Source organism: Ammospiza caudacuta, chromosome 29 (assembly GCF_027887145.1).
Source record: "Ammospiza caudacuta isolate bAmmCau1 chromosome 29, bAmmCau1.pri, whole genome shotgun sequence".
Taxonomy (NCBI): Eukaryota; Metazoa; Chordata; class Aves; order Passeriformes; family Passerellidae; genus Ammospiza; species Ammospiza caudacuta.
The window spans coordinates 1,255,528-1,277,756 of record NC_080621.1 but is presented as its reverse complement, the minus strand read 5'-3'; the positions used below and the strand labels follow the sequence as shown (position 1 = coordinate 1,277,756).

The 22,229-nt window shown below is 56.2% G+C and overlaps 1 protein-coding gene across 1 annotated transcript in view; it reads right to left on the bottom strand.

Annotated features, from left to right (window-relative positions):
• Positions 1–22,229, bottom strand: part of WIZ (WIZ zinc finger) — a 58,062-nt gene that overhangs the window by 9,682 nt on the left and 26,151 nt on the right. Inside the window, exons 5-10 of the mRNA XM_058821371.1 lie at positions 21,165–21,400; positions 20,410–20,512; positions 10,459–10,623; positions 7,378–7,842; positions 2,938–3,501; positions 613–1,089 (exon numbers count right to left, since the gene is read on the bottom strand). Coding sequence (XP_058677354.1) covers positions 613–1,089; positions 2,938–3,501; positions 7,378–7,842; positions 10,459–10,623; positions 20,410–20,512; positions 21,165–21,400 — 2,010 coding nt within the window. The remainder of the gene's footprint in view (positions 1–612; positions 1,090–2,937; positions 3,502–7,377; positions 7,843–10,458; positions 10,624–20,409; positions 20,513–21,164; positions 21,401–22,229) is intronic.

Below are 22,229 nucleotides of genomic sequence, written 5' to 3'. Positions count from 1 at the left end.
AAAACCATCCCAAAACGATCCCGAAGATCCCAAAACCACCCCAAATCCCCAAAATTCCCAGTAATTCCCCCAACACTCACAGGCCTTGTCGTGCAGCGCCTCGGCCTTGAAGCCCAGCTCGAAGCCTTTGTGCTTGGCCTCGCCGTGCCCGCCCAGCCCACCCCAAAACCACCCCAAAAGCATCTGAAACATCACAAAACTATCCCAAAACCACCCCAAAACCCCAAAAATCCCACGATTTCCCCCCCCGGCACTCACAGGCCTTGTCGTGCAGCGCCTTGGCCTTGAAGCCCAGCTCGAAGCCTTTGTGCTTGGCCTCGCCGTGCCCTCCCAGCCCACCCCAAAACCATCCCAAAACCATCTGAAACATCCCAAAACCACCCCAAATCCATCCCAAAACCACCCCAAAACTCCAAAATTCCCAGTAATTCCCCATGGCCCTCACAGGCCTTGTCGTGCAGCGCCTCGGCCTTGAAGCCCAGCTCGAAGCCTTTGTGCTTGGCCTCGCCGTGCCCTCCCAGCCCACCCCAAAACCATCCCAAAACCATCTGAAACATCCCCAAACCACCCCAAAACCCCAAAAATCCCACGATTTCCCCCCCCGGCACTCACAGGCCTTGTCGTGCAGCGCCTTGGCCTTGAAGCCCAGCTCGAAGCCTTTGTGCTTGGCCTCGCCGTGCCCGCCCAGCCTGTCCGTGTCGCCCAAGGGTCTCTTGGCAGCCAGGAAGGCTCCGGGGCCGCCCTTGGAGCCCAGCGGTGCCAGCGCCAGCCCCGAGCCCGCCTTGCCCAGGGCCAGCCCCGGCGGCAGCGCCTTGCCCGGCCCCGAGGGCGCCGTGGGCTCCTCCTCGCACAGCCCCGGGCCCGGCTCCAGCCCCGGCGCCAGCGGCGGCTCCTTCTTGATGAGGCAGGGCTTGGATTTCTTCCTGAGGATTTCCCGCAGCGTGTCGATGGGGGAGCCGTTCACCGACCACTCGGTGACGCCCATCTGGCGCAGGTGCGAGCGCGCGTGGCTGGACAGGCCCTTGCGGTTCTCAAAGAACTCGCCGCAGAACTCGCAGCGGATGTCGCGCACCGGGTCCGCCCTGGAGGCTGCGGGAAGGGGAAATTCTGGGATTAGGGATGGATGCGACCCCCTGGATGGGATTTTAGAGCCTCAAATATCCGGGGTGAGCTCCCCAAAATCCCCGGGACGAGCCCCAAGAACCCACAGCGGATGTCGTGCACCGGGTCCGCCCTGGAGGCTGCGGGAGAGGGGAAAATTCCAGAATTGGGGATGGACGGAACTCCCTGGATGGGATTTTAGAGCCTCAAATATCCGGGGTGAGCTCCCCAAAATCCCCGGGACGAGCCCCAAGAACTCGCAGCGGACGTCGCGCACCGGGTCCGCCCTGGAGGCTGCGGGAAGGGGAAATTCTGGGATTAGGGATGGATGCGACCCCCTGGATGGGCTCAGAGCGTCCCAAAATCATCAGGATGAGCTCCCAAAAAGCCTAAGGGTGAGCTGCCCAAAATCTCCAGGATGAGCTCCCAGAATCCCCGGGACGAGCCCCAAGAACTCGCAGCCGATGTCGCGCACTGGGTCTGCACGGGAGGCTGCGGAAGAGGGGAATATTCTGGGATGAGGGAGGGAAGGAACCCCCTGCATGGGATTTTAGAGCCCAAAATCCTTGGGATGAGCTCCCCAAAATCCCCAGGACGAGCCCCAAGAACCCTCAGCAGATGTCACGCACCGGGTCCGCCCGGGAGGCTGCGGGAAGGGGAAATTCTGGGATTAGGGATGGATGCGACCCCCTGGATGGGCTCAGAGCGTCCCAAAATCATCAGGATGAGCTCCCAAAAAGCCTAAGGGTGAGCTGCCCAAAATCTCCAGGATGAGCCCCCCAAAATCTGTGGCCGGAGCTGCCCAAAATCCACGGGATGAGCTCCCCAAAATCCCCGGGACGAGCCCCAAGAACCCGCAGCGGGTGTCGCGCACCGGGTCCGCCCTGGAGGCTGCGGGAGAGGGGAAAATTCTGGGATGAGGGAGGGAAGGAACCCCCTGGATGGGATTTTAGAGCCTCAAATATCCGGGGTGAGCTCCCCAAAATCCCCGGGATGAGCCAGCCGGGAGGCTGCAGGGGTGGAAATGTGGGATTAGACAGGGAAGGAGAACGGGGAAAATTCCCCGGATGGGCTCAGAGTGTCCCAAAATCCCCGGGATGGGATTTCAACCCTCCCTCAGGATGGGGTTTTAGAGCCCCAAATCTGCAGGATGAGCCCCGAGCCAGCGGATGTCGCGCACCGGGTCTGCCCTGGAGGCTGCGGGAAGGGGAAACTCTGGGATTGGGAAGGGATGGAAAATCCTGGGATGGCATCTCAGGGTCTCAAATTCCTGGGATGATCCCTGAACCCCCAAATCCTTGGGATAAACCCCTCAAATCCCCAAAAGCACTCACAGAGGTTGAGCAGCACCACCTCGGCATGGCCCTGGCATGGATCCCAGCTCCCCTAAACCCCCCAAATTCCTGGGATGAACCCCTAAACCCCCCAAATTCCTGGGATGAACCCCATAAATCCCATGACAAACCCCAAAAGCACTCACAGAGGTTGAGCGGCGCCATCTCCTCGTGGGCCTGGGACGGATCCCAGCTCCCCAAACGCCCCAAATTCTTGAGAAAAATCCCCGTGACAAACCCCAAAACCACTCAGAGGTTGAGGGGCACCATCTCCTCATGGCCCTGGGATGGATCCAGGGGCTCCCTGGGATGGATCCCAGCTCCCAAAATCCCTGGGATAAATCCCTAAACCCCCCAAATCCCCAGCACAAACCCCAAAACCACTCACAGAAATTGAGAAGCACTCTCTCCTCACGGGTCTGGAACAGATCCCAGCTCCCAAAATCCACGAGAAAACCCCCAAAACCCCAAAATCTCTGCTCTAAACCCCAGACCCACTCACAGAGGTTGAGCGGCGCCATCTCCTCGTGCGCTGCCCAGGCCGGGTCCGGCGGCGCCGGCGCCTCCCCGGGATGGATCCCGGCTCCTCCTCCTCCTCCTCCTCCTCCTGCTGCTGCTGCTGCTGCCCCAGCCATCAGCTCCCGCTTGATCTCCACCCTGAGCTGGTCCTGCTTCAGTTTCTTCTGCAGCGAGGGCGCCGAGAGCCCCGGGAACATTTTCCTGGCCGTGGGCGGCGGCGGCGGCGAGGAGGCGGCGCCGGGGGGGCTCAGCGGCGCCGGGACCTTCTTGCCCAGCCCCGGGGGCAGGTGCAGCTCGGGGGGCGCCCGAGGCGGCTCCAGAGGGGCCAGCCCGCCCAGCAGGCTCTTGGCCAAGGCCTTGGGGTGGCCGGGGCGGCGGCGGGTGAGGATTTCCCGCAGCGTGTCGATGGGCGAGCCGTTCACGTACCACTCGGTGACGCCCATCTGGCGCAGGTGCGAGCGCGCGTGGCTGGACAGGCCCTTGCGGTTCTCAAAGAACTCGCCGCAGAACTCGCAGCGGATGTCGCGGCACGGCTCCGAGCCCGAGGCTGGGAACGGGGGAAAAAGGGGTTAAAAAATGCTGATAGGGGTTTGGGGGTGCCCGAGGAATTCCCCGCAGAACTCGCAGTGGGTGTCGTGGCATGGTCCGAGCCCAAGGCTGGGAACGGGGGAAAAAAGGGGTTAAAAAATGCTGATAGGGTTTTGGGGGTGCCCGAGGAATTCCCGCAGAACTCGCAGCGGATGGCTCTGAGCCCCAGGCTGGGAACACAGGAAAATGGAAGATAAGGGGTTAAAAAGTGCTGGTGGGGATTTGGGGGTGCCCGAGGAATTCCCCACAGACCTGTCATGGCACGGCTCCGAGCCCGAGGCTGGGAATGGGGAAAAAAGGGTTAAAAAATGCTGATAGGGGTTTGGGGATTCCTGAGGAATTCCCCGCAGAACTCGCAGCGGATGTCGCGGCACGGCTCCGAGCCTGAGGCTGGGAACGGGGGAAAAAGGGTTAAAAAATGCTGATAGGGGTTTGGGGGTGCCCGAGGAATTCCCTGCAGAACTGTCATGGCACGGCTCCGAGCCCGAGGCTGGAAACGGGGGGAAACGGGAGAGAAGGGGTTAAAAGGTGCTGCTGAGGGTTTGGGGCTGTGGGGATTCCCAGGAAAGGGGTTTGGGGTTCCCGAGGAATTCCCCGCAGAACTCGCAGCGGATGTCGTGGCACGGCTCCAAGCCAGAGGCTGGGAACACAGGAAAATGGAAGATAAGGGGTTAAAAAATGCTGGTGGGGATTTGGGGATTCCCAAGAAATTCCCCGCAGACCTGTCATGGCACAGCTCCGAGCCCGAGGCTGGGAACGGGGGGAAAAAGGGTTAAAAATGCTGGTGGGGATTTGGGGGTTCCCGAGGAATTCCCCGCAGAACTCGCAGCGGGTGGCTCCGAGCCCGAGGCTGGGAACGGGGAAAAAAGGGGGTTAAAAGGTGCTGGTGGGGGTTTGGGATGATCCCAAAATTTGGGGGTTTGGGGCTGAGGGGATTCCCAGAAAAGGGATGTGGGATAAGAGAAATGGGGTTCCCGAGGAATTCCCCGCAGAACTCGCAGCGGATGTCGCGGCACGGCTCCGAGCCCGAGGCTGGGAACACAGCAAAATGGAAGATAAGGGGTTAAAAAATGCTGATAGGGGTTTGGGGATTCCCAAGAAATTCCCCACAGAACTCGTGGCAGATGTCGTGGCATGGTCCGAGCCCGAGGCTGGGAATGGCACAGAAGGGGTTAAAATTTGCCGGTGAGGATTTGGGGTTGAGTGGATTTTTGGGGTGGTGGGGATTTGGGCTGAAAGGATTTGTGTTCCTGTCCAGGGGGTGTTTGTGCCAGGAGGAGGAGGAGGAGGAGGAGGAAGGGGTAAACCCCAGAGAATCCCATTAAGCCCCAGTAAAACCCCACTAAACTCCATTAAACCCTAGAAAAAACCCCATTAAACCCCACTAAATCCCAATAAAACCCAGTTAAAACCCCATTACACCCCACTAAACCCCACTAAATCCAATAAAACCCAGTTAAAAACCCCATTACACCCCACTAAATCCCAATAAAACCCAGTTAAAACCCCATTACACCCCACTAAACCCCAATAAAACCCAGTAAAAACCCCATTACACCCCACTAAACCCCACTAAATCCCAATAAAACCCAGTTAAAACCCCATTACACCCCACTGAACCCCATTAAATCCCAATAAAACCCAGTTAAAACCCCATTACACCCCACTAAACCCCAATAAAACCCAGTAAAAACCCCATTACACCCCACTAAACCCCATTAAATCCCAATAAAACCCCAATAAAACCCAATTAAATCCGCGTTACTGCGTTAAATTCCATTAAAACCCAATAAAACCCAATTAAATCCCCATTAAACCCCAATAAAACCCCATTACACCCCAATAAAACCCCAATAAAACCCCACTACACCCCATTATAACCCAATAAAACCCAATAAACGCCAATTAAAACCCCATTACACTGCGTTAAATTCCATTAAAACCCAATAAAACCCAATTAAATCCCTATTAAACCCCAATAAAACCCCAATAAAACCCATTACACCCCATTATAACCCAATAAAACCCAATAAACGCCAATTAAAACCCCATTACACTGTGTTAAATTCCATTAAAACCCAATAAAACCCCATTGCACCCCAATAAAACCCCAATAAAACCCCACTACACCCCATTATAACCCAATAAAACCCAATAAACGCCAATTAAAACCCCATTACACTGCGTTAAATTCCATTAAAACCCAATAAAACCCAATTAAATCCCCATTAAACCCCAATAAAACCCCATTGCACCCCAATAAAACCCCAATAAAACCCCACTACACCCCATTATAACCCAATAAAACCCAATAAACGCCAATTAAAACCCCATTACACTGCACTGAACCCCACTAAACCCCATTAAAACCCCCATCACACTGCATTAAACCCCACTAAACCCCAATAAAAACCCACGAAACTCCAACAACACCCTATGAAATCATCATTACACCTGATTACACCCCACTAAACTCCAATTAAAACCCAATTACACCCCATTAAATCCCACCACACCCCAATAAAACCCAATTAAATCCCCATTACACTGCATTAAATTCCATGAAAACTCAATGAAACCCAATTAAATCCCCACTAAACCCCAATAAAACCTCATTAAACCCCAACAAAACCCCATTAAACCCCAATAAAACCGAATAAAACTCAATTAAACCCCAATTAAATCCCCACTAAACCCCAATAAAACCCAATAAAACTCAATTAAACCCCAATAAAACCCCAATAAAACCCCATTAAACCACAATAAAACCCAATAAAACTCAATTCAACCCCAATAAATCCCCATTAAACCCCAATAAAACCCAATAAAACTCAATTAAATCCCAATAAATCCCCATTAAACCCCAATAAAACCCAATAAAACTCAATTCAACCCCAATAAAACCCAATAAAACTCACTTAAACCCCAATAAAACCCCATTAAACACCCATAAAACCCAATAAAACTCAATTAAACCCCAATAAAACTCAATTAAACCCCAATAAAACCCAATAAAACTCAATTAAACCCCAATAAAACCCCATTAAACCCCAATAAAACCCAATAAAGCTCAATTAAACACCAATAAATCCCCATTAAACCCCAATAAAACCCAATAAAACTCAATTCAACCCCAATAAAACCCCATTAAACCCCAATAAAACCCCATTAAACCCCAATAAAACCCAATAAAGCTCAATTAAACACCAATAAATCCCCATTAAACCCCAATAAAACCCAATAAAACTCAATTAAACCCCAATAAAACCCCATTAAACCCCAATAAAACCCAATAAAGCTCAATTAAACACCAATAAATCCCCATTAAACCACAATAAAACCCAATAAAACTCAATTCAACCCCAATAAATCCCCATTAAACCCCAATAAAACCCCATTAAACCCCAATAAAACCCCATTAAACCCCAATAAACTCCAATAAAACTCAATTAAACCCCAATAAATCCCCACTAAAGCTCTGATCACTCACTGAGGTTGAGGGGCCCGTCGTCGTCGGGCGCCCACTTGGCCTCGGCGGGCAGCGGGCTCAGCGCCAGCTTCGCCCCCTTCTCCTCCTCAGTGCCCATTACACCCCAATAAAACCCCATTAAACCCCAATAAAACCTCATTAAACCCCAATAAAACCCCATTAAACTCCAATAAAACTCAATTAAACCCCAATAAACCCCAATAAAACTCAATTAAACCCCAATAAAACCCCATTAAACCCCAATAAAAGCCAATAAAACCCCATTAAACCCCAATAAAACCCCATTAAACCCCAATAAAACCCAATAAAACTCAATTAAACCCCACTAAAGCTCTGATCACTCACTGAGGTTGAGGGGCCCGTCGTCGTCGGGCGCCCACTTGGCCTCGGCGGGCAGCGGGCTCAGCGCCAGCTTCGCCCCCTTCTCCTCGCTCCCCTTGGGCGAGCCCGGCAGCGGCGCCGGAACTTTCCGGAGCGCGGGCGAGCCCGGCCGGCCCAGGGCCTTGGCGAAGCCCGGCGGGGATTTGATGGCCTTGTTGAGGGAGCCCTCGGGCTTGGGCAGCAGCAGCGGCGGCGGCCGCGGCGCCCCCGGCTCCTTGGGGGAGCCGCCCGCCGCCGATTTCTTGGCCAGCGCGGGGCCCTCGGCCTTGGGCTTGTGGCGCACGAGCTCGTAGAGGAGATCGATGGGCGCGCCCGAGCTCTCGGACTCGGCCACGCCCAGCTGGCGCAGGTGCGAGCGGGCGTGGCTCGAGAGGCCCTTGCGCGTCTCGAAGCAGGCGCCGCACACCTCGCACGTCGTCAGGCTGGAGGCTGCAAAACGGGGGAAAAAAAGGTGAAAAATGGGAAAATTTGAGATAAATTCAGTGTGGGAACACAGCCACGGAAGGGGATTTGGGATTGGAAGCAGGCGCCGCACACCTCGCACGTGGTCAGGCTGGAGGCTGCAAAACGGAGGAAAAAAAGGTGAAAAATGGGAAAATTTGAGATAAATTCAGTGTCGGAACACAGGCACGGAAGGGGATTTGGGATTGGAAGCAGGCGCCGCACGTGGTCAGGCTGGAGGCTGGAAAACGGAGGGAAAAAAGGTGAAAAATGGGAAAATTTTAGATAAATTCAGTGTGGGAACACAGCCACGGAAGGGGATTTGGGATTGGAAGCAGGCGCCGCACACCTCGCACGTCGTCAGGCTGGAGGCTGCAAAATACGGGGGGAAAAACGGGAAATTAGGGGTTAAAAAATCATTTGGGATCAGGTCCCGCACACCTCGCACGTGGTCAGGCTGGAGGCTGCAAAACGGAGGAAAAAAAGGTGAAAAATGGGAAAATTTGAGATAAATTCAGTGTGGGAACACAGCCACGGAAGGGGATTTGGGACTGGAAGCAGGCGCCGCACACCTCGCGCGTCGTCAGGCTGGAGGCTGGAAAATACGGGGGGAAAAACGGGAAATTAGGGGTTAAAAATCATTTGGGATCAGGTCCCGCACACCTCGCACGTGGTCAGGCTGGAGGCTGCAAAACGGAGGAAAAAAAGGTGAAAACGTGGGAAAATTTGAGATAAATTCAGTGTGGGAACACAGCCACAGAAGGGGATTTGGGATTGGAAGCAGGCGCCGCACACCTCGCACGTGGTCAGGCTGGAGGCTGCAAAACGGAGGAAAAAAGGTGAAAACATGGGAAAATTTGAGATAAATTCAGTGTCGGAACACAGGCACGGAAGGGGATTTGGGATTGGAAGCAGGCGCCGCACACCTCGCGCGTCGTCGGGCTGGAGGCTGGAAAATATGGGGGGAAAAACGGGAAATTAGGGGTTAAAAATCATTTGGGATCAGGTCCCGCACACCTCGCACGTGGTCAGGCTGGAGGCTGCAAAATGGGGGAAAAAAAGGTGAAAACGTGGGAAAATTTGAGATAAATTCAGAGTCAGAACACAGCCACGGAAGGGGATTTGGGATTGGAAGCAGGCACTGCACACCTCGCACGTGGTCAGGCTGGAGGCTGCAAAACGGAGGAAAAAAAGGTGAAAAATGGGAAAATTTGAGATAAATTCAGTGTGGGAACACAGCCACGGAAGGGGATTTGGGATTGGAAGCAGGCGCCGCACACCTCGCACGTCGTCAGGCTGGAGGCTGGAAAAAATGGGGGGAAAAAGGTGAAAAATAGGAAAATTTGAGATAAATTCAGTGTGGGAACACAGCCACGGAAGGGGATTTGGGACCGGAAGAAGGCGCCGCACACCTCGCACGTCGTCAGGCTGGAGGCTGGAAAAAATGGGGGGAAAAAGGTGAAAAATGGGAAAATTTGAGATAAATTCAGTGTGGGAACACAGCCATGGAAGGGGATTTGGGACCGGAAGAAGGCGCCGCACACCTCGCACGTCGTCAGGCTGGAGGCTGGAAAATACGGGGGGAAAAACGGGAAATTCGGGGTTAAAAATCATTTGGGATCAGGTGCCACACACCTCGCACGTGGTCAGGCTGGAGGCTGCAAAACATGGGGGAAAATGGGAAATTAGGGGTTAAAAAATCATTTGGAAAAATGGGGAAAATGAGAAAATCAGAAATTAAAAATCATTTATGGTCGAGTCCCACACAGACGAAGTTACGGGATAGGAGCAGGCGCCGCACGCCTCGCGCGTCGTCGGGCTGGAGGCTGGAAAAAATGGGGGAAAAACGGGAAATTCGGGGTTAAAAATCTCTTGGGATCGGTTCATTCAGAAAATCCAGGAAAAACACGGGAAATTAGGGTAAAACGCGGGGAAAATCCGGGGAAAAATGGGAAAAACCAGGAAAATCCGAGGAAAATGCAGGAAAAACGCCGGGAAAATCTGGGAAAATCCTGGAAAATCCGAGGAAAATGCGGGAAAAACACCGGGAAAATCCGGGGAAAAACGGGAAAATCCGAGGAAAATGTGGGGAAAACCCGGGGGAAATCCAGGGAAAACCCGGGAAAATCCGGGGAAAATCTGAGAAAAACCTGGAAAATTTGAGGAAAACTTGGGGGAAATCCAGGAAAATTTGGGAAAAACCAGGGAAAACCTGGGGAAAACTTGGGGGAAATCCAGGAAAAACCTGGAAAATCCATGAAAAACTCGGGGAAAACCCAGGAAAAACACGGAAAATTTGAGGAAAACTCGGGAAAATTCGGGGGAAATCCAGGAAAATTCAGGGAACATTCGGGAAAATCGGGGGAAAACTTGGGGGAAACTCAGGAAAAAACGGGGAAAACCCAGGAAAAACATGGGAAATTCGGGAAAACTCGGGGAAAATCCGGGAAAACCGGGGAAAATCAGGGAAAAATCAGGGAAAAATGGGGAAAATCAGGGAAAATTCGGGAAAAATCAGGGAAAATTCAGGGAAAAACGGGGGAAATTCAAGGAAAAGCGGGGAAAACCCGGGGCAAGCGGGGCAGAGCGCGGTGCGACGCTGACCTTTGGCGTCCTGGGCCTCGGCCTTGCTGCCGGGGGGCTCCGGGCTCAGCTTGGGCCCCAGGCGGGGCGGGGGCGGCTCCAGCGCCGGCCCCGAGCATTTCTTGGCCGTGGCCGGAGGGGACGTCACCTCCACGGCCACCAGCTCGTCCTCGGCGGGAGCCAGAACTGCGGGGAGCGGCGGCGCGTCAGCGGGGGCACGGCTGGGGGGGGCACAGGGGGTTTGGGGGGGTCCTGAGGGGTTTGGGGGGGTCCTGAGGGGGTTTGTAGGGGTCCTGAGGGGGTTTGGAGGGGTCCTGAGGGGGTTCAGGGGAGTCCTGAGGGGGTTCAGGGGAGTCCTGAGGGGGTTTGGGGGGTTAAGAGGGGGTTTGGGGGGGTCCTGAGGGGTTCGGGGGGGTCCTGAGGGGTTTGGGGGGGTGCACAAGGGGTTTGGGGGGGTCCTGAGGGGGTTTGGGGGGGTCCTGAGGGGGTTTGGGGGGGTCCTGAGGGGGTTCAGGGGAGTCCTGAGGGGGTTCAGGGGAGTCCTGAGGGGGTTTGGGGGTGTCCTGAGGGGGTTTGGGGGGTTCAGAGGGGGTTTGGGGTGTCCTGAGGGGGTTTGGGGGGTTAAGAGGGGGTTTGGGGGGGTCCTGAGAGGGTTTGTGGGGGTCCTGAGGGGTTCGGGGGGGTCCTGAGGGGGTTTGGGGGGGTCCTGAGGGGGTTCAGGGGAGTCCTGAGGGGGTTCGGGGGGGTCCTGAGGGGGTTTGTGGGGGTCCTGAGGGGGTTCAGGGGAGTCCTGAGGGGGTTTGGGGGGTTCAGAGGGGGTTTGGGGTGTCCTGAGGGGGTTTGGGGGGTTAAGAGGGGGTTTGGGGGGGTGCACAAGGGGTTTGGGGGGGTCCTGAGGGGGTTTGGAGGGGTCCTGAGGGGGTTCAGGGGAGTCCTGAGGGGGTTTGGGGGGTTCAGAGGGGGTTTGGGGTGTCCTGAGGGGGTTTGGGGGGTTAAGAGGGGGTTTGGGGGGGTCCTGAGAGGGTTTGTGGGGGTCCTGAGGGGTTCGGGGGGGTCCTGAGGGGGTTTGGGGGGGTCCTGAGGGGGTTTGGGGGGGTCCTGAGGGGGTTCAGGGGAGTCCTGAGGGGGTTCGGGGGGGTCCTGAGGGGGTTTGTGGGGGTCCTGAGGGGGTTCAGGGGAGTCCTGAGGGGGTTTGGGGGGTTCAGAGGGGGTTTGGGGTGTCCTGAGGGGGTTTGGGGGGTTAAGAGGGGGTTTGGGGGGGTGCACAAGGGGTTTGGGGTGTCCTGAGGGGGTTTGGAGGGGTCCTGAGGGGGTTTGGAGGGGTCCTGAGGGGGTTCAGGGGAGTCCTGAGGGGGTTTGGGGGGTTCAGAGGGGGTTTGGGGTGTCCTGAGGGGGTTTGGGGGGTTAAGAGGGGGTTTGGGGGGGTCCTGAGAGGGTTTGTGGGGGTCCTGAGGGGTTCGGGGGGGTCCTGAGGGGGTTTGGGGGGGTCCTGAGGGGGTTCAGGGGAGTCCTGAGGGGGTTTGGGGGGGTCCTGAGGGGATTTGGGGGGTTCAGAGGGGGTTTGGGGGGGTCCTGAGGGGGTTCAGGGGTGTCCTGAGGGGGTTTGGGGGGTTAAGAGGGGGTTTGGGGGGGTCCTGAGGGGTTCGGGGGGGTCCTGAGGGGTTTGGGGGGGTGCACAAGGGGTTTGGGGTGTCCTGAGGGGGTTTGGAGGGGTCCTGAGGGGGTTCAGGGGAGTCCTGAGGGGGTTTGGGGGTGTCCTGAGGGGATTTGGGGGGTTCAGAGGGGGTTTGGGGTGTCCTGAGGGGGTTTGGGGGGTTCAGAGGGGGTTTGGGGTGTCCTGAGGGGGTTTGGGGGGTTCAGAGGGGGTTTGGGGGGGTCCTGAGAGGGTTTGTGGGGGTCCTGAGGGGTTCGGGGGGGTCCACAGGGGGTTTGTGGGGGTCCTGAGAGGGTTTGGAGGGGTCTAAAGGGAATTTTGGGGGGGTCCTGAGGGGGTTTGGGGAGTTCAGAGAAGGTTTGGGGGGGTCCTAAGGGGGTTTGGGGGGCTCCAAAGAGAATTTTGGGGGTGTCCTGAGGGGGTTTGGGGGGTTCCTGAGAGGATTTGGGGGGGTCTTGAGGGGGTTTGGGGGGGTCCAGGTGGGATTTGGGGAGTTAAAGGGGGGATTTGTGGGGGTCCTGAGGGGATCTGGGGGAGTCCTGAGGGGATTTGGGGGGCTCCAGAGGGGGGTTTGGGGGATCCAGGTGGGATTTGGGGGGGTCCAGGTGGGATTTGGGGAGTTAAAGGGGGGATTTGGGGGTGTCCTGAGGGGATTTGGGGGGTTCAGAAGGGGTTTGGGGGGGTCCTGAGGGGGTTTGGGGGTGGTCTAGAGGGAATTTGAGGGGGTCCTGAGGGGATCTGGGGGGATCCTGAGGGGGTTTGGGGGGGTCCTGAGGGGGTTTGGAGGCTCCAGAGGGGTTTTGGGGTGTCCAAGTGGGATTTGGGGGTTCCAGAGGTGATTTGGGGAGCTAAAGGCGGAATTTGGGGGGTTCCAGGCGGAACTTGGGGGGTCCCAGGTGGGATTTGGGGGATTCCAGGCAGAATTTGGGGGGTTCCAGGTGGAATTTGGGTGGTTCCAGGCGGAATTTGGGGGGTCCCAGGTGGGATTTGGGGGATTCCAGGCGGAATTTGGGGAGCTAAAGGTGGAATTTGGGTGGTTCCAGGCGGAATTTGGGGGGTTCCAGGCGGGATTTGGGGGGTCCCAGGCGGAATTTGGGGAGCTAAAGGTGGAATTTGGGTGGTTCCAGGCGGAATTTGGGGGGTTCCAGGCGGAATTTGGGGGATTCCAGGCGGAATTTGGGGAGCTAAAGGTGGAATTTGGGGGGTTCCAGGCGGAATTTGGGGGGTCCCAGGTGGAATTTGGGGGGTCCCAGGTGGGATTTGGGGGGTTCCAGGCGGAATTTGGGGGGTCCCAGGTGGAATTTGGGGGGTCCCAGGTGGGATTTGGGGGGTTCCAGGAGGAATTTGGGGGGTTCAGAGGTAATTTCAGGGGTCCCAGGTGGGATTTGAGGACAGGGACGGTGCCAGGTCCCTGAGGGGAGGGGACACAGGAGGTGACAGCAGGGAGGGGACACTGAGAGGGGACAGGTCCCCAAGGGGAGGGGACACAGAGGTGACAGCAGGGAGGGGACACTGAGAGGTGACAGGTCCCTAAGGGGACAGGACAGGGGTGGGGACAGATCCTAAAGGGGAGGGGACAGGGGTGGTGGCACCTCCCAGCAGGGAGGGGACACTGAGAGGTGACAGGTCCCCAAGGGGAGGGGACACTGAGAGGTGACAGCAGGGAGGGGACACTGAGAGGTGACAGGTCCCTGCAGGGGACAGGGACAGTGACAGGTCCCTGCAGGGAGGGGACACTGACAGGTGACAGGTCCCCAAGGGGAGGGGACAGGACAGGGGTGGTGGCATCTCCCAGCAGGGAGGGGACACAGAAGGTGACAGCAGGGAGGGGACAGGGGTGGTGACAAATCCCAGCACGGAGCAGGACAGGGACCGTGACAGGTCCCAGCAGGAAGGGGACACAGAAGGTGACAGGTCCTGAAGGGGAGGGGACAGGGACAGTGACAGGTCCCTGCACAGGTAGGACAGGGGAGGTGACAGATCCTAAAGGGGAGGGGACACTGAGAGGTGACAGGTCCTAAAGGGGAGGGGACAGGGGAGGTGACAGATCCTAAAGAGGAGGGGACACAGAAGGTGACAGGTCCTAAAGGGGAGGGGACACTGAGAGGTGACAGGTCCTAAAGGGGAGGGGACAGGGACAGTGACAGGTCCTAAAGGGGAGGGGACAGGGGAGGTGACAGGTCCCTGCAGGGGACAGGGTAGGACAGGGTGAGGGAGGCCAGGTCCCTGCAGGGAGGGGACAGCGTTGGGGACATCCCAGTGACAGCGCTGGGGACACCCCGGGGAGCTCCTGGTGACAGCGCTGGCACCAGCCTGGGGACATCCCGGGAGCTGCTCAGTGACAGCGCTGGGGACATCCTGGAACTCCTGGGGACATCCCTGAGAGCCCTTCAGTGACAGCGCTGGGGACACCCCAGTGACCAACCTGGGGACACCCTGGGAGCTGCTCGCTGACAGGGCTGGGGACATCCTGGGGCTCTCGGTGACAGGGCTGGGGACACCCCAGAGAGCGGCCTGGGGACAGCCCAGTGACAGGGCTGGTGAGACCCTGGGAGCTGCTCCCGGTGACAGCACTGGGGACACCCCGGGAGCTCTGGGTGACAGGGCTGGGGACACCCGGGGAGCTCTGAGCTGGGGACACCCTGGGAGCTCTGGGTGACAGCGCTGGGGACACCCTGAGGACCAGCCTGGGGACATCCTGGGAGCTATTTGGTGACAGGGCTGGGGACATCCCAGACTTCCTGGGGACAGGGCTGGGGACACCCCGGTGACACGGCTGGGGACACCCTGGGGCTCTTGGGGACAGCGCTGGGGACACCCGGGGAGCACCAGGCTGGGGACATCCCAGAGAGCAGCCTGGGGACATCCCAGTGACAGAGCTGGGGACATGCCAGGAAGTGCTCAGTGACAGAGCTGGGGACATCCCTGAGCCCGTCAGGGACAGAGCTGGGGACATCCCAGTGACAGAGCTGGGGACATCCCTGAGCCCGTCAGTGACAGGGCTGGGGACATCCCAGTGACAGAGCTGGGGACATCCCTGAGCCCGTCAGTGACAGGGCTGGGGACATCCCAGTGACAGAGCTGGGGACATCCCTGAGCCCGTCAGTGACAGAGCTGGGGACATCCCTGAGCCCGTCAGTGACAGGGCTGGGGACACCCCGGGCACTACGGGTTGGGAACACCCTGGGAGCTGCTCTGTGACAGGGCTGGGGACACCCCAGTGACAGGGCTGGGGACACCCCAGTGACAGGGCTGGGGACACCCCTGAGCTCCAGGCTGGGGACATCCCAGTGACAGGGCTGGGGACACCCCTGAGCTCCAGGCTGGGGACATCCCAGTGACAGGGCTGGGGACACCCCTGAGCTCCAGGCTGGGGACACCCTGGGAGCTGCTCCCAGTGACAGCGCTGGGGACACCCCGGGGCTCTTGGGGACATCCAGGAGCTCCCAGTGGCTCTCGGTGACAGGGCTGGGGACATCCCGGGAGCTGCTTGGTGACACGGCTGGGGACATCCCGGGGCTCTTGGGGACATCCAGGAGCTCCCAGTGACAGGGCTGGGGACACCCTGGGAGCTGCTCTGTGACAGGGCTGGGGACACCCCTGAGCTCCTTGGTGACAGCGCTGGGGACACCCCAGGAGCTCCAGCCTGGGGACACCCTGGGAGCTGCTCCCAGTGACAGCGCTGGGGACACCCCGGGGCTCTTGGGGACATCCAGGAGCTCCCAGTGACAGCGCTGGGGACACCCCGGGGCTCTCGGTGACAGCGCTGGGGACACCCCGGGGCTCTCGGTGACATCCAGGAGCTCCCAGTGGCTCTCCGTGACAGGGCTGGGGACATCCCAGGAGCTGCTTGGTGACACGGCTGGGGACATCCAGGGAACCAGCCTGGGGACACCCCGGGGCTCTCGGGGACAGGGCTGGGGACATCCTGAGGACCAGAGTGGGGACATTCCGGAAGATGCTTGGTGACAGGGCTGGGGACATCCTCATGACAGGGCTGGGGACACCCCGGGGCTCTCGGGGACACCCCGGGGCTCTCGGGGACAGGGCTGGGGCTGGGGACACCCCGGGGCTCTCGGGGACAGGGCTGGGGACACCCCGGGGCTCTCGGGGACACCCCGGGGCTCTCGGGGACACCCCGGCGCTCCCGGTTACCGGGCTGGGGACACCCCGGGGCTCTCGGGGACAGGGCTGGGAACATCCTGGAAGGTGCTTGGTGACAGGGCTGGGGGGACACCCCGGGGCTCTTGGGGACACCCCGGGGCTCCCGGTTACCGGGCCGGTGACACCCCGGGGCTCGGCCTGGCCGCACCGGGTCCCTCCCCGCCTCCCCCAGGCCGAGAGCCCCGAACGGACCCGACCCGAACCGGGCTGTCCGACCCGAACCGAACCGAACCGAACCGGGCCCTCCCCGGCACGGAGGCCCCACGAGCCCCGAGCGGCCCCGGTTCGGGCCGGCTCGTTCGGAGCCCCCGGCGGCGCCGGGCCCGTTCCGTGAGCGCATCCCGGGGGTCCCGCGGGGACAAAGCGGGGCCGGGGCCGGGACAAAGGAGGGCGGCGGCTGCTCGGCCGCGGCCTCCCGGAGCCCCGCGGGGCTCTCCCGCCGCCCTCCCGCGGAGCCCCGGCCCGGCCGAACGGGGCTCGGCGCGGGGCGGATCCGCGAGGGGACCCCGGGGCAGCCGTGAGGGGACCGGGGGTGGGTGGGGGCGGGGGGGGGGGGGGGGGGGGGCGCGGGTGGGCCCGGTCTCGGCGGGGCGGGGAAAGGGGCGCTCACCCGGCTCGGGCGCGGCCGGGGGCTCGGGGTCGCCGTCCCCGCCGCGGTCGCGGTCGCGGGGCCGCGGAGCCGCCGCCGCTTTGGTGACTTTGGGCGGCGGGGAGGCGGCGGCCGAGGCCGAGGTGGAGGCCGCCATCTTGGGCACGGCGCACGCGGGGCGCCCGCCAGGCCGCGCGGCCGAGCGCCGAGAGAGAGAGAGAGCGAGCGGCCCGAGAGGGGGGCCAGGGGAGAGCAGCCGAGCGCCGAGCGGGGAGCTTGGTGGGGGGGGAATTGGGGAAATTTGGGAATTCTGCGGGGAAATTTGGGAATTCTGGGGGGAAATTGTGGGATTCTTGGGAGAAATGGGGGGATTTGGGTGGAAATTTGGGGATTTAGGGGGGAAATTGGGAGGAAAATTGGGGAATTTGGGGGGGAAATTTGGGGGAAAAAAGGGGAAATTTGGGAATTCTGGGAGAGAAATTTGGGGATTTTGGGGGGAAATTGTGGGATTTGTGGGAAAAAGGGGAATTTTGGGAATTATGGGGGGAAATGGGGGGATTTGGGTGGAAATTTGGGGATTTAGGGGGGAATTTGGGGGGGAAATTTGGGGGGGGAAAAGGGGAAATTTGGGAATTCTGGGAGAGAAATTTGGGGATTTTGGGGGGAAATTGGGGAATTTTGGGGAAAAAAGGGGAATTTTGGGGGAAAAAAGGGGAATTTTGGGGATTCTTGGGGAGAAATGGGGGGGATTTGGGTGGAAATTTGGGGATTTAGGGGGGAAATTTGGAGGGAAAAAGGAGAAATTTGGGAATTCTGCGGGGAATTTTGGGAATTCTTGGGGGAAATTGTGGGATTTGTGGGGAAAAAAGGGGAATTTTGGGAATTATGGGGGGAAATGGGGCGATTTGGGGGAAACTTGGGGATTTTGGGGGGAAATTGGGAATTCTGGGGGGAATTTTGGGGGAAAAATTGGAATTTTGGGAATTCTGGGAGAGAAATTGGGGGATTTGGGGGGGAAATTGGGGGGGAAGGGGGAAATTTGGGAGGAATTTGGGGGAAATAAGGGCAATTTTGGGAATTCTCGGGGGGAAATTGGGGAATTTTAGGGGGAAATTTGGGAATTCTGAGGGGAATTCTGATAAAAAAAGGGGAATTTTGGAAATTCTTGGGAGAAAAAGGGGAATTGTGGGAGGAATTCGAGGGAAAGAAAGGGAATTTTGGAAATTCTTGGGGGGAATTTTGGGAGTTCGTGGGGGGAAATTGGTGAAATTTGGGGGGAAAAGGGGAATTTGGGGAATTTCTGGGGGAAATTGGGAAATTTAGGGAGGAATTTAGGGGTAAATAAGGGAATTTTGGGAATTCTGGGGGGAATTGGGGGATTTGAGGGGAATCTGGGGGATTTGGGGGAGAAATTGGGATTTTTGTTTTTGGAAATTGGGGGATTTTGGGAAGAAAAAAGGGGAATTTGGGTGATTTATAGGAGAATGTGGGGGAAAGGGGGAATTTTGGGGGGAATTTAGGGAAATTTGGGGGATTTGGAGGGAATTTTTGGGGAAAAAAGGGGAATTTGGGGGGAAAGGGGGGTTTGGGGGATTTTCAGGGGAATTTGGGTTTGGGAATTGGAAATATCTCGGATATTGTGGATTTGGGGATTCAAATATCCAAAATTTTGTGGGTTTGGAACTAAAATATGCTGGATTTGGAACGGGAAATCCCCAAAATCCCAAACCATGGATGCAGAACGGCTCCTCCTTCACCCCCCAACCCCAAATTCATCCCAAAATCCCCAAATTTATCCCAAAAATCCCCAAAATGTGACACCAAAAATTCATCCCAAAACCCAAACTCAAAATCGATCCCAAAACCCCCAAATTTATCCCAAAATCCCCAAAATCCAACTCCAAAACCTCATCCCAAAACCCAAACCCCAAATTAAAACCCAAACTCCAAATTCATCCCAACAGTGGCAACCCAAACCCAAAATCCAGCACAAAACACCAAAAACCACCAAATTTATCCTAAAAATCCCCAAAATGTGACACCAAAAACTCATCCCAAAACCCAATCCCCAAACCGATCCCAAAATCCCCAAATTTATCCCAAAAATCCCCAAAATGTGACACCAAAAATTCATCCCAAATCCCAAACTCAAAATTGATCCCCAAACCCCCAAATTTATCCCAAAATCCCCAAAATCCAACTCCAAAAACTCATCCCAAATCCCAAACCCCAAATCAAAACCCAAACTCCAAATTCATCCCAACAGTGACAACCCAAACCCAAAACCCATCACAAAACACCCAAAACCACAAAATTTAGCCCCAAAAATCCCCAAAATGTGACATCAAAAACTCATCCCAAATCCCAAACTCAAAATCGATGCCAAAACCCCCGAATTTATCCCAAAAATCCCCAAAATGTGACATCAAAAACTCATCCCAAAACCCAAACCCCAAATCAAAACCCAAATTCTGAATTCATCCTAAAAGTGGCAACCCAGACCCAAAACCCATCACAAAACCCCTAAATCACCAAATTTATCCCCAAAAATCCCCAGAATGTGACTCCAAAAACTCATCCCAAAACCCAATCCCCAAACCGATCCCAAAATCCCCAAATTTATCCCAAAAATCCCCAAAATGTGACACCAAAAACTCATCCCAAATCCCAAACTCAAAATCGATGCCAAAACCCCCGAATTTATCCCAAAAATCCCCAAAATGTGACATCAAAAACTCATCCCAAAACCCAAACCCCAAATCAAAACCCAAATTCTGAATTCATCCTAAAAGTGGCAACCCAGACCCAAAACCCATCACAAAACCCCTAAATCACCAAATTTATCCCCAAAAATCCCCAGAATGTGACTCCAAAAACTCATCCCAAAACCCAATCCCCAAACCGATCCCAAAATCCCCAAATTTATCCCAAAAATCCCCAAAATGTGACACCAAAAACTCATCCCAAATCCCAAACTCAAAATCGATGCCAAAACCCCCGAATTTATCCCAAAAATCCCCAAAATGTGACATCAAAAACTCATCCCAAAACCCAAACCCCAAATCAAAACCCAAATTCTGAATTCATCCTAAAAGTGGCAACCCAGACCCAAAACCCATCACAAAACCCCTAAATCACCAAATTTATCCCCAAAAATCCCCAGAATGTGACTCCAAAAACTCATCCCAAAACCCAATCCCCAAACCGATCCCAAAATCCCCAAATTTATCCCAAAAATCCCCAAAATGTGACACCAAAAACTCATCCCAAATCCCAAACTCAAAATTGATCCCAAAACCCCCAAATTTATCCCAAAATCCCCAAAATGTGACACCAAAACCTCATCCCAAAACCCAAACCCCAAATCAAAACCCAAACTCCAAATTCATCCCAACAGTGACAACCCAAACCCAAAACCCATCACAAAACACCAAAAACCACCAAATTCATCCCTAAAAAATCTCCAAAAATTTATCCCAAAACCCAAAACCCAAAACCCAAACTCCAAATTCATTCTAAAAACCCCAAATTCCCAAATTTTTGTGCCGTTTTTGGGGTCTCTCACCGTCCCTGTAGGGCTGCAGGGCCTCGTCCCCCCAGGGCAGCGGGAACGGCGCCGATTCCGGCAGATCCCAAAAATCCAAACCCCAAATGGATCCCAAAAACCCCAAAATCCCCAAAACCACCCCTGGCTCCATCTTGGGTTGATTCTCCAGAATTCCCGACCCTTTTCCAACAAAAATCTCCAAAATGTGATGCCAAAAACTCATCTGAAAACCCGAACCCCAAATGGATCCCAAAGCCACCAAAAGCCCCAAATTTATCCAAAAAATTCTTAAAATCCATCACTAAAAACTCATCCCAAAACCCAAACCCCAAATCAAAACCCAAACTCCAAATTCATCCCAACAGTGACAACCCAGACCCAAAATCCAACACAAAACACCCAAAACCACCAAATTCATCCCTAAAAAATCTCCAACATCCAACTCTAAAAACTCATCCCAAAACCCAAACTCCAAATTCATTCTAAAAACCCCAAATTCCCAAATTTTTGTGCCGTTTTTGGGGTCTCTCACCGTCCCTGTAGGGCTGCAGGGCCTCGTCCCCCCAGGGCAGCGGGAACGGCGCCGATTCCAGCAGATCCCGCTGGAGATCCCGGTGGAGATCTTGATGGAAATCATGGTGAAGATCTTGGTGGAGATCGTGGTGGAGATCGTGGCGGAGATCATGGCGGAGATCACGGCGGAGATCGCCGTGGTGGAGATCTCGTTGGAGGTCGTGGTGGAGGTCACCGTGATGGTGGAGGTCGCCGTGGTGATGGAGGTCCCGTCCCGGCGAGGGCCCCATGGCGCGCAGCAGCGCCGGGTGCTCGGGGGCCGTGGCCAGCAGCTCCTTGAGGATGTGGATGGGCGACACCGTCAGCTCCCAGTTGGTGATGCCGAAGTCGCGCAGGTGGGCGCGGGCGTGGCTCGACAGCCCCGCCCTCGTGTCGAAGCCGGCGCCGCAGAACTCGCAGCGCATCAGGCTGAACGTGCCCGGGTCAAAGTTGGCCACTGCAAGGGAGGAGAGGTGGGATCAGGACCACCAGGAACCACCAGGAACACAAAAATCCCCCCAAAAAAACCACCAGGAACCCAAAAAACCCCACCAAAACCACCAAAAATGCCCCCAAAATTCACCCCGTCAGGCTGAACGTGCCCGGGTCGAAGCTGGCCACTGCAAGGGAGGAGAGGTGGGATCAGGACCACCAGGAACACAAAAATCCCAAAAAAAAACCACCTGGAATCCAAAAAACCCCATCCAAAACCACCAAAATACCCCCAAAAATACGCTCAAAATTCACCCCGTCAGGCTGAACGTGCCCGGGTCAAAGTTGGCCACTGCAAAGAGGAGAGGTGGGATCAGGACCACCAGGAACCACCAGGAACACAAAAATCCCCCAAAAAAACCACCTGGAACCCAAAAAACCCCACCAAAACCACCAAAAATGCCCCCAAAATTCACCCCGTCAGGCTGAACGTGCCCGGGTCGAAGTTGGCCACTGCAAGGGAGGAGAGGTGGGATCAGGACCACCAGGAACACAAAAATCCCAAAATAAAAAACACCTGGAACCCAAAAAACCCCACCCAAAACCACCAAAAAAAACCCAAAAATTCCCCCAAAATTCATCCCATCAGGCTGAACGTGCCCAGGTCAAACTTGGCCACTGCAGAGAGGAAGAGTGGTCGTGGGTGGGATCAGGGCCACCAAAAACCATCAGGAACCCAAAAATTTAAAAAAAAAAAATCCACCAGGGTATGAAAAAAACCCAAAAAAAACCATCGGGAACCCAAAAATCCCAAAAACCCCACCAGGAACCCAAAAACCCCACCCAAAACCACC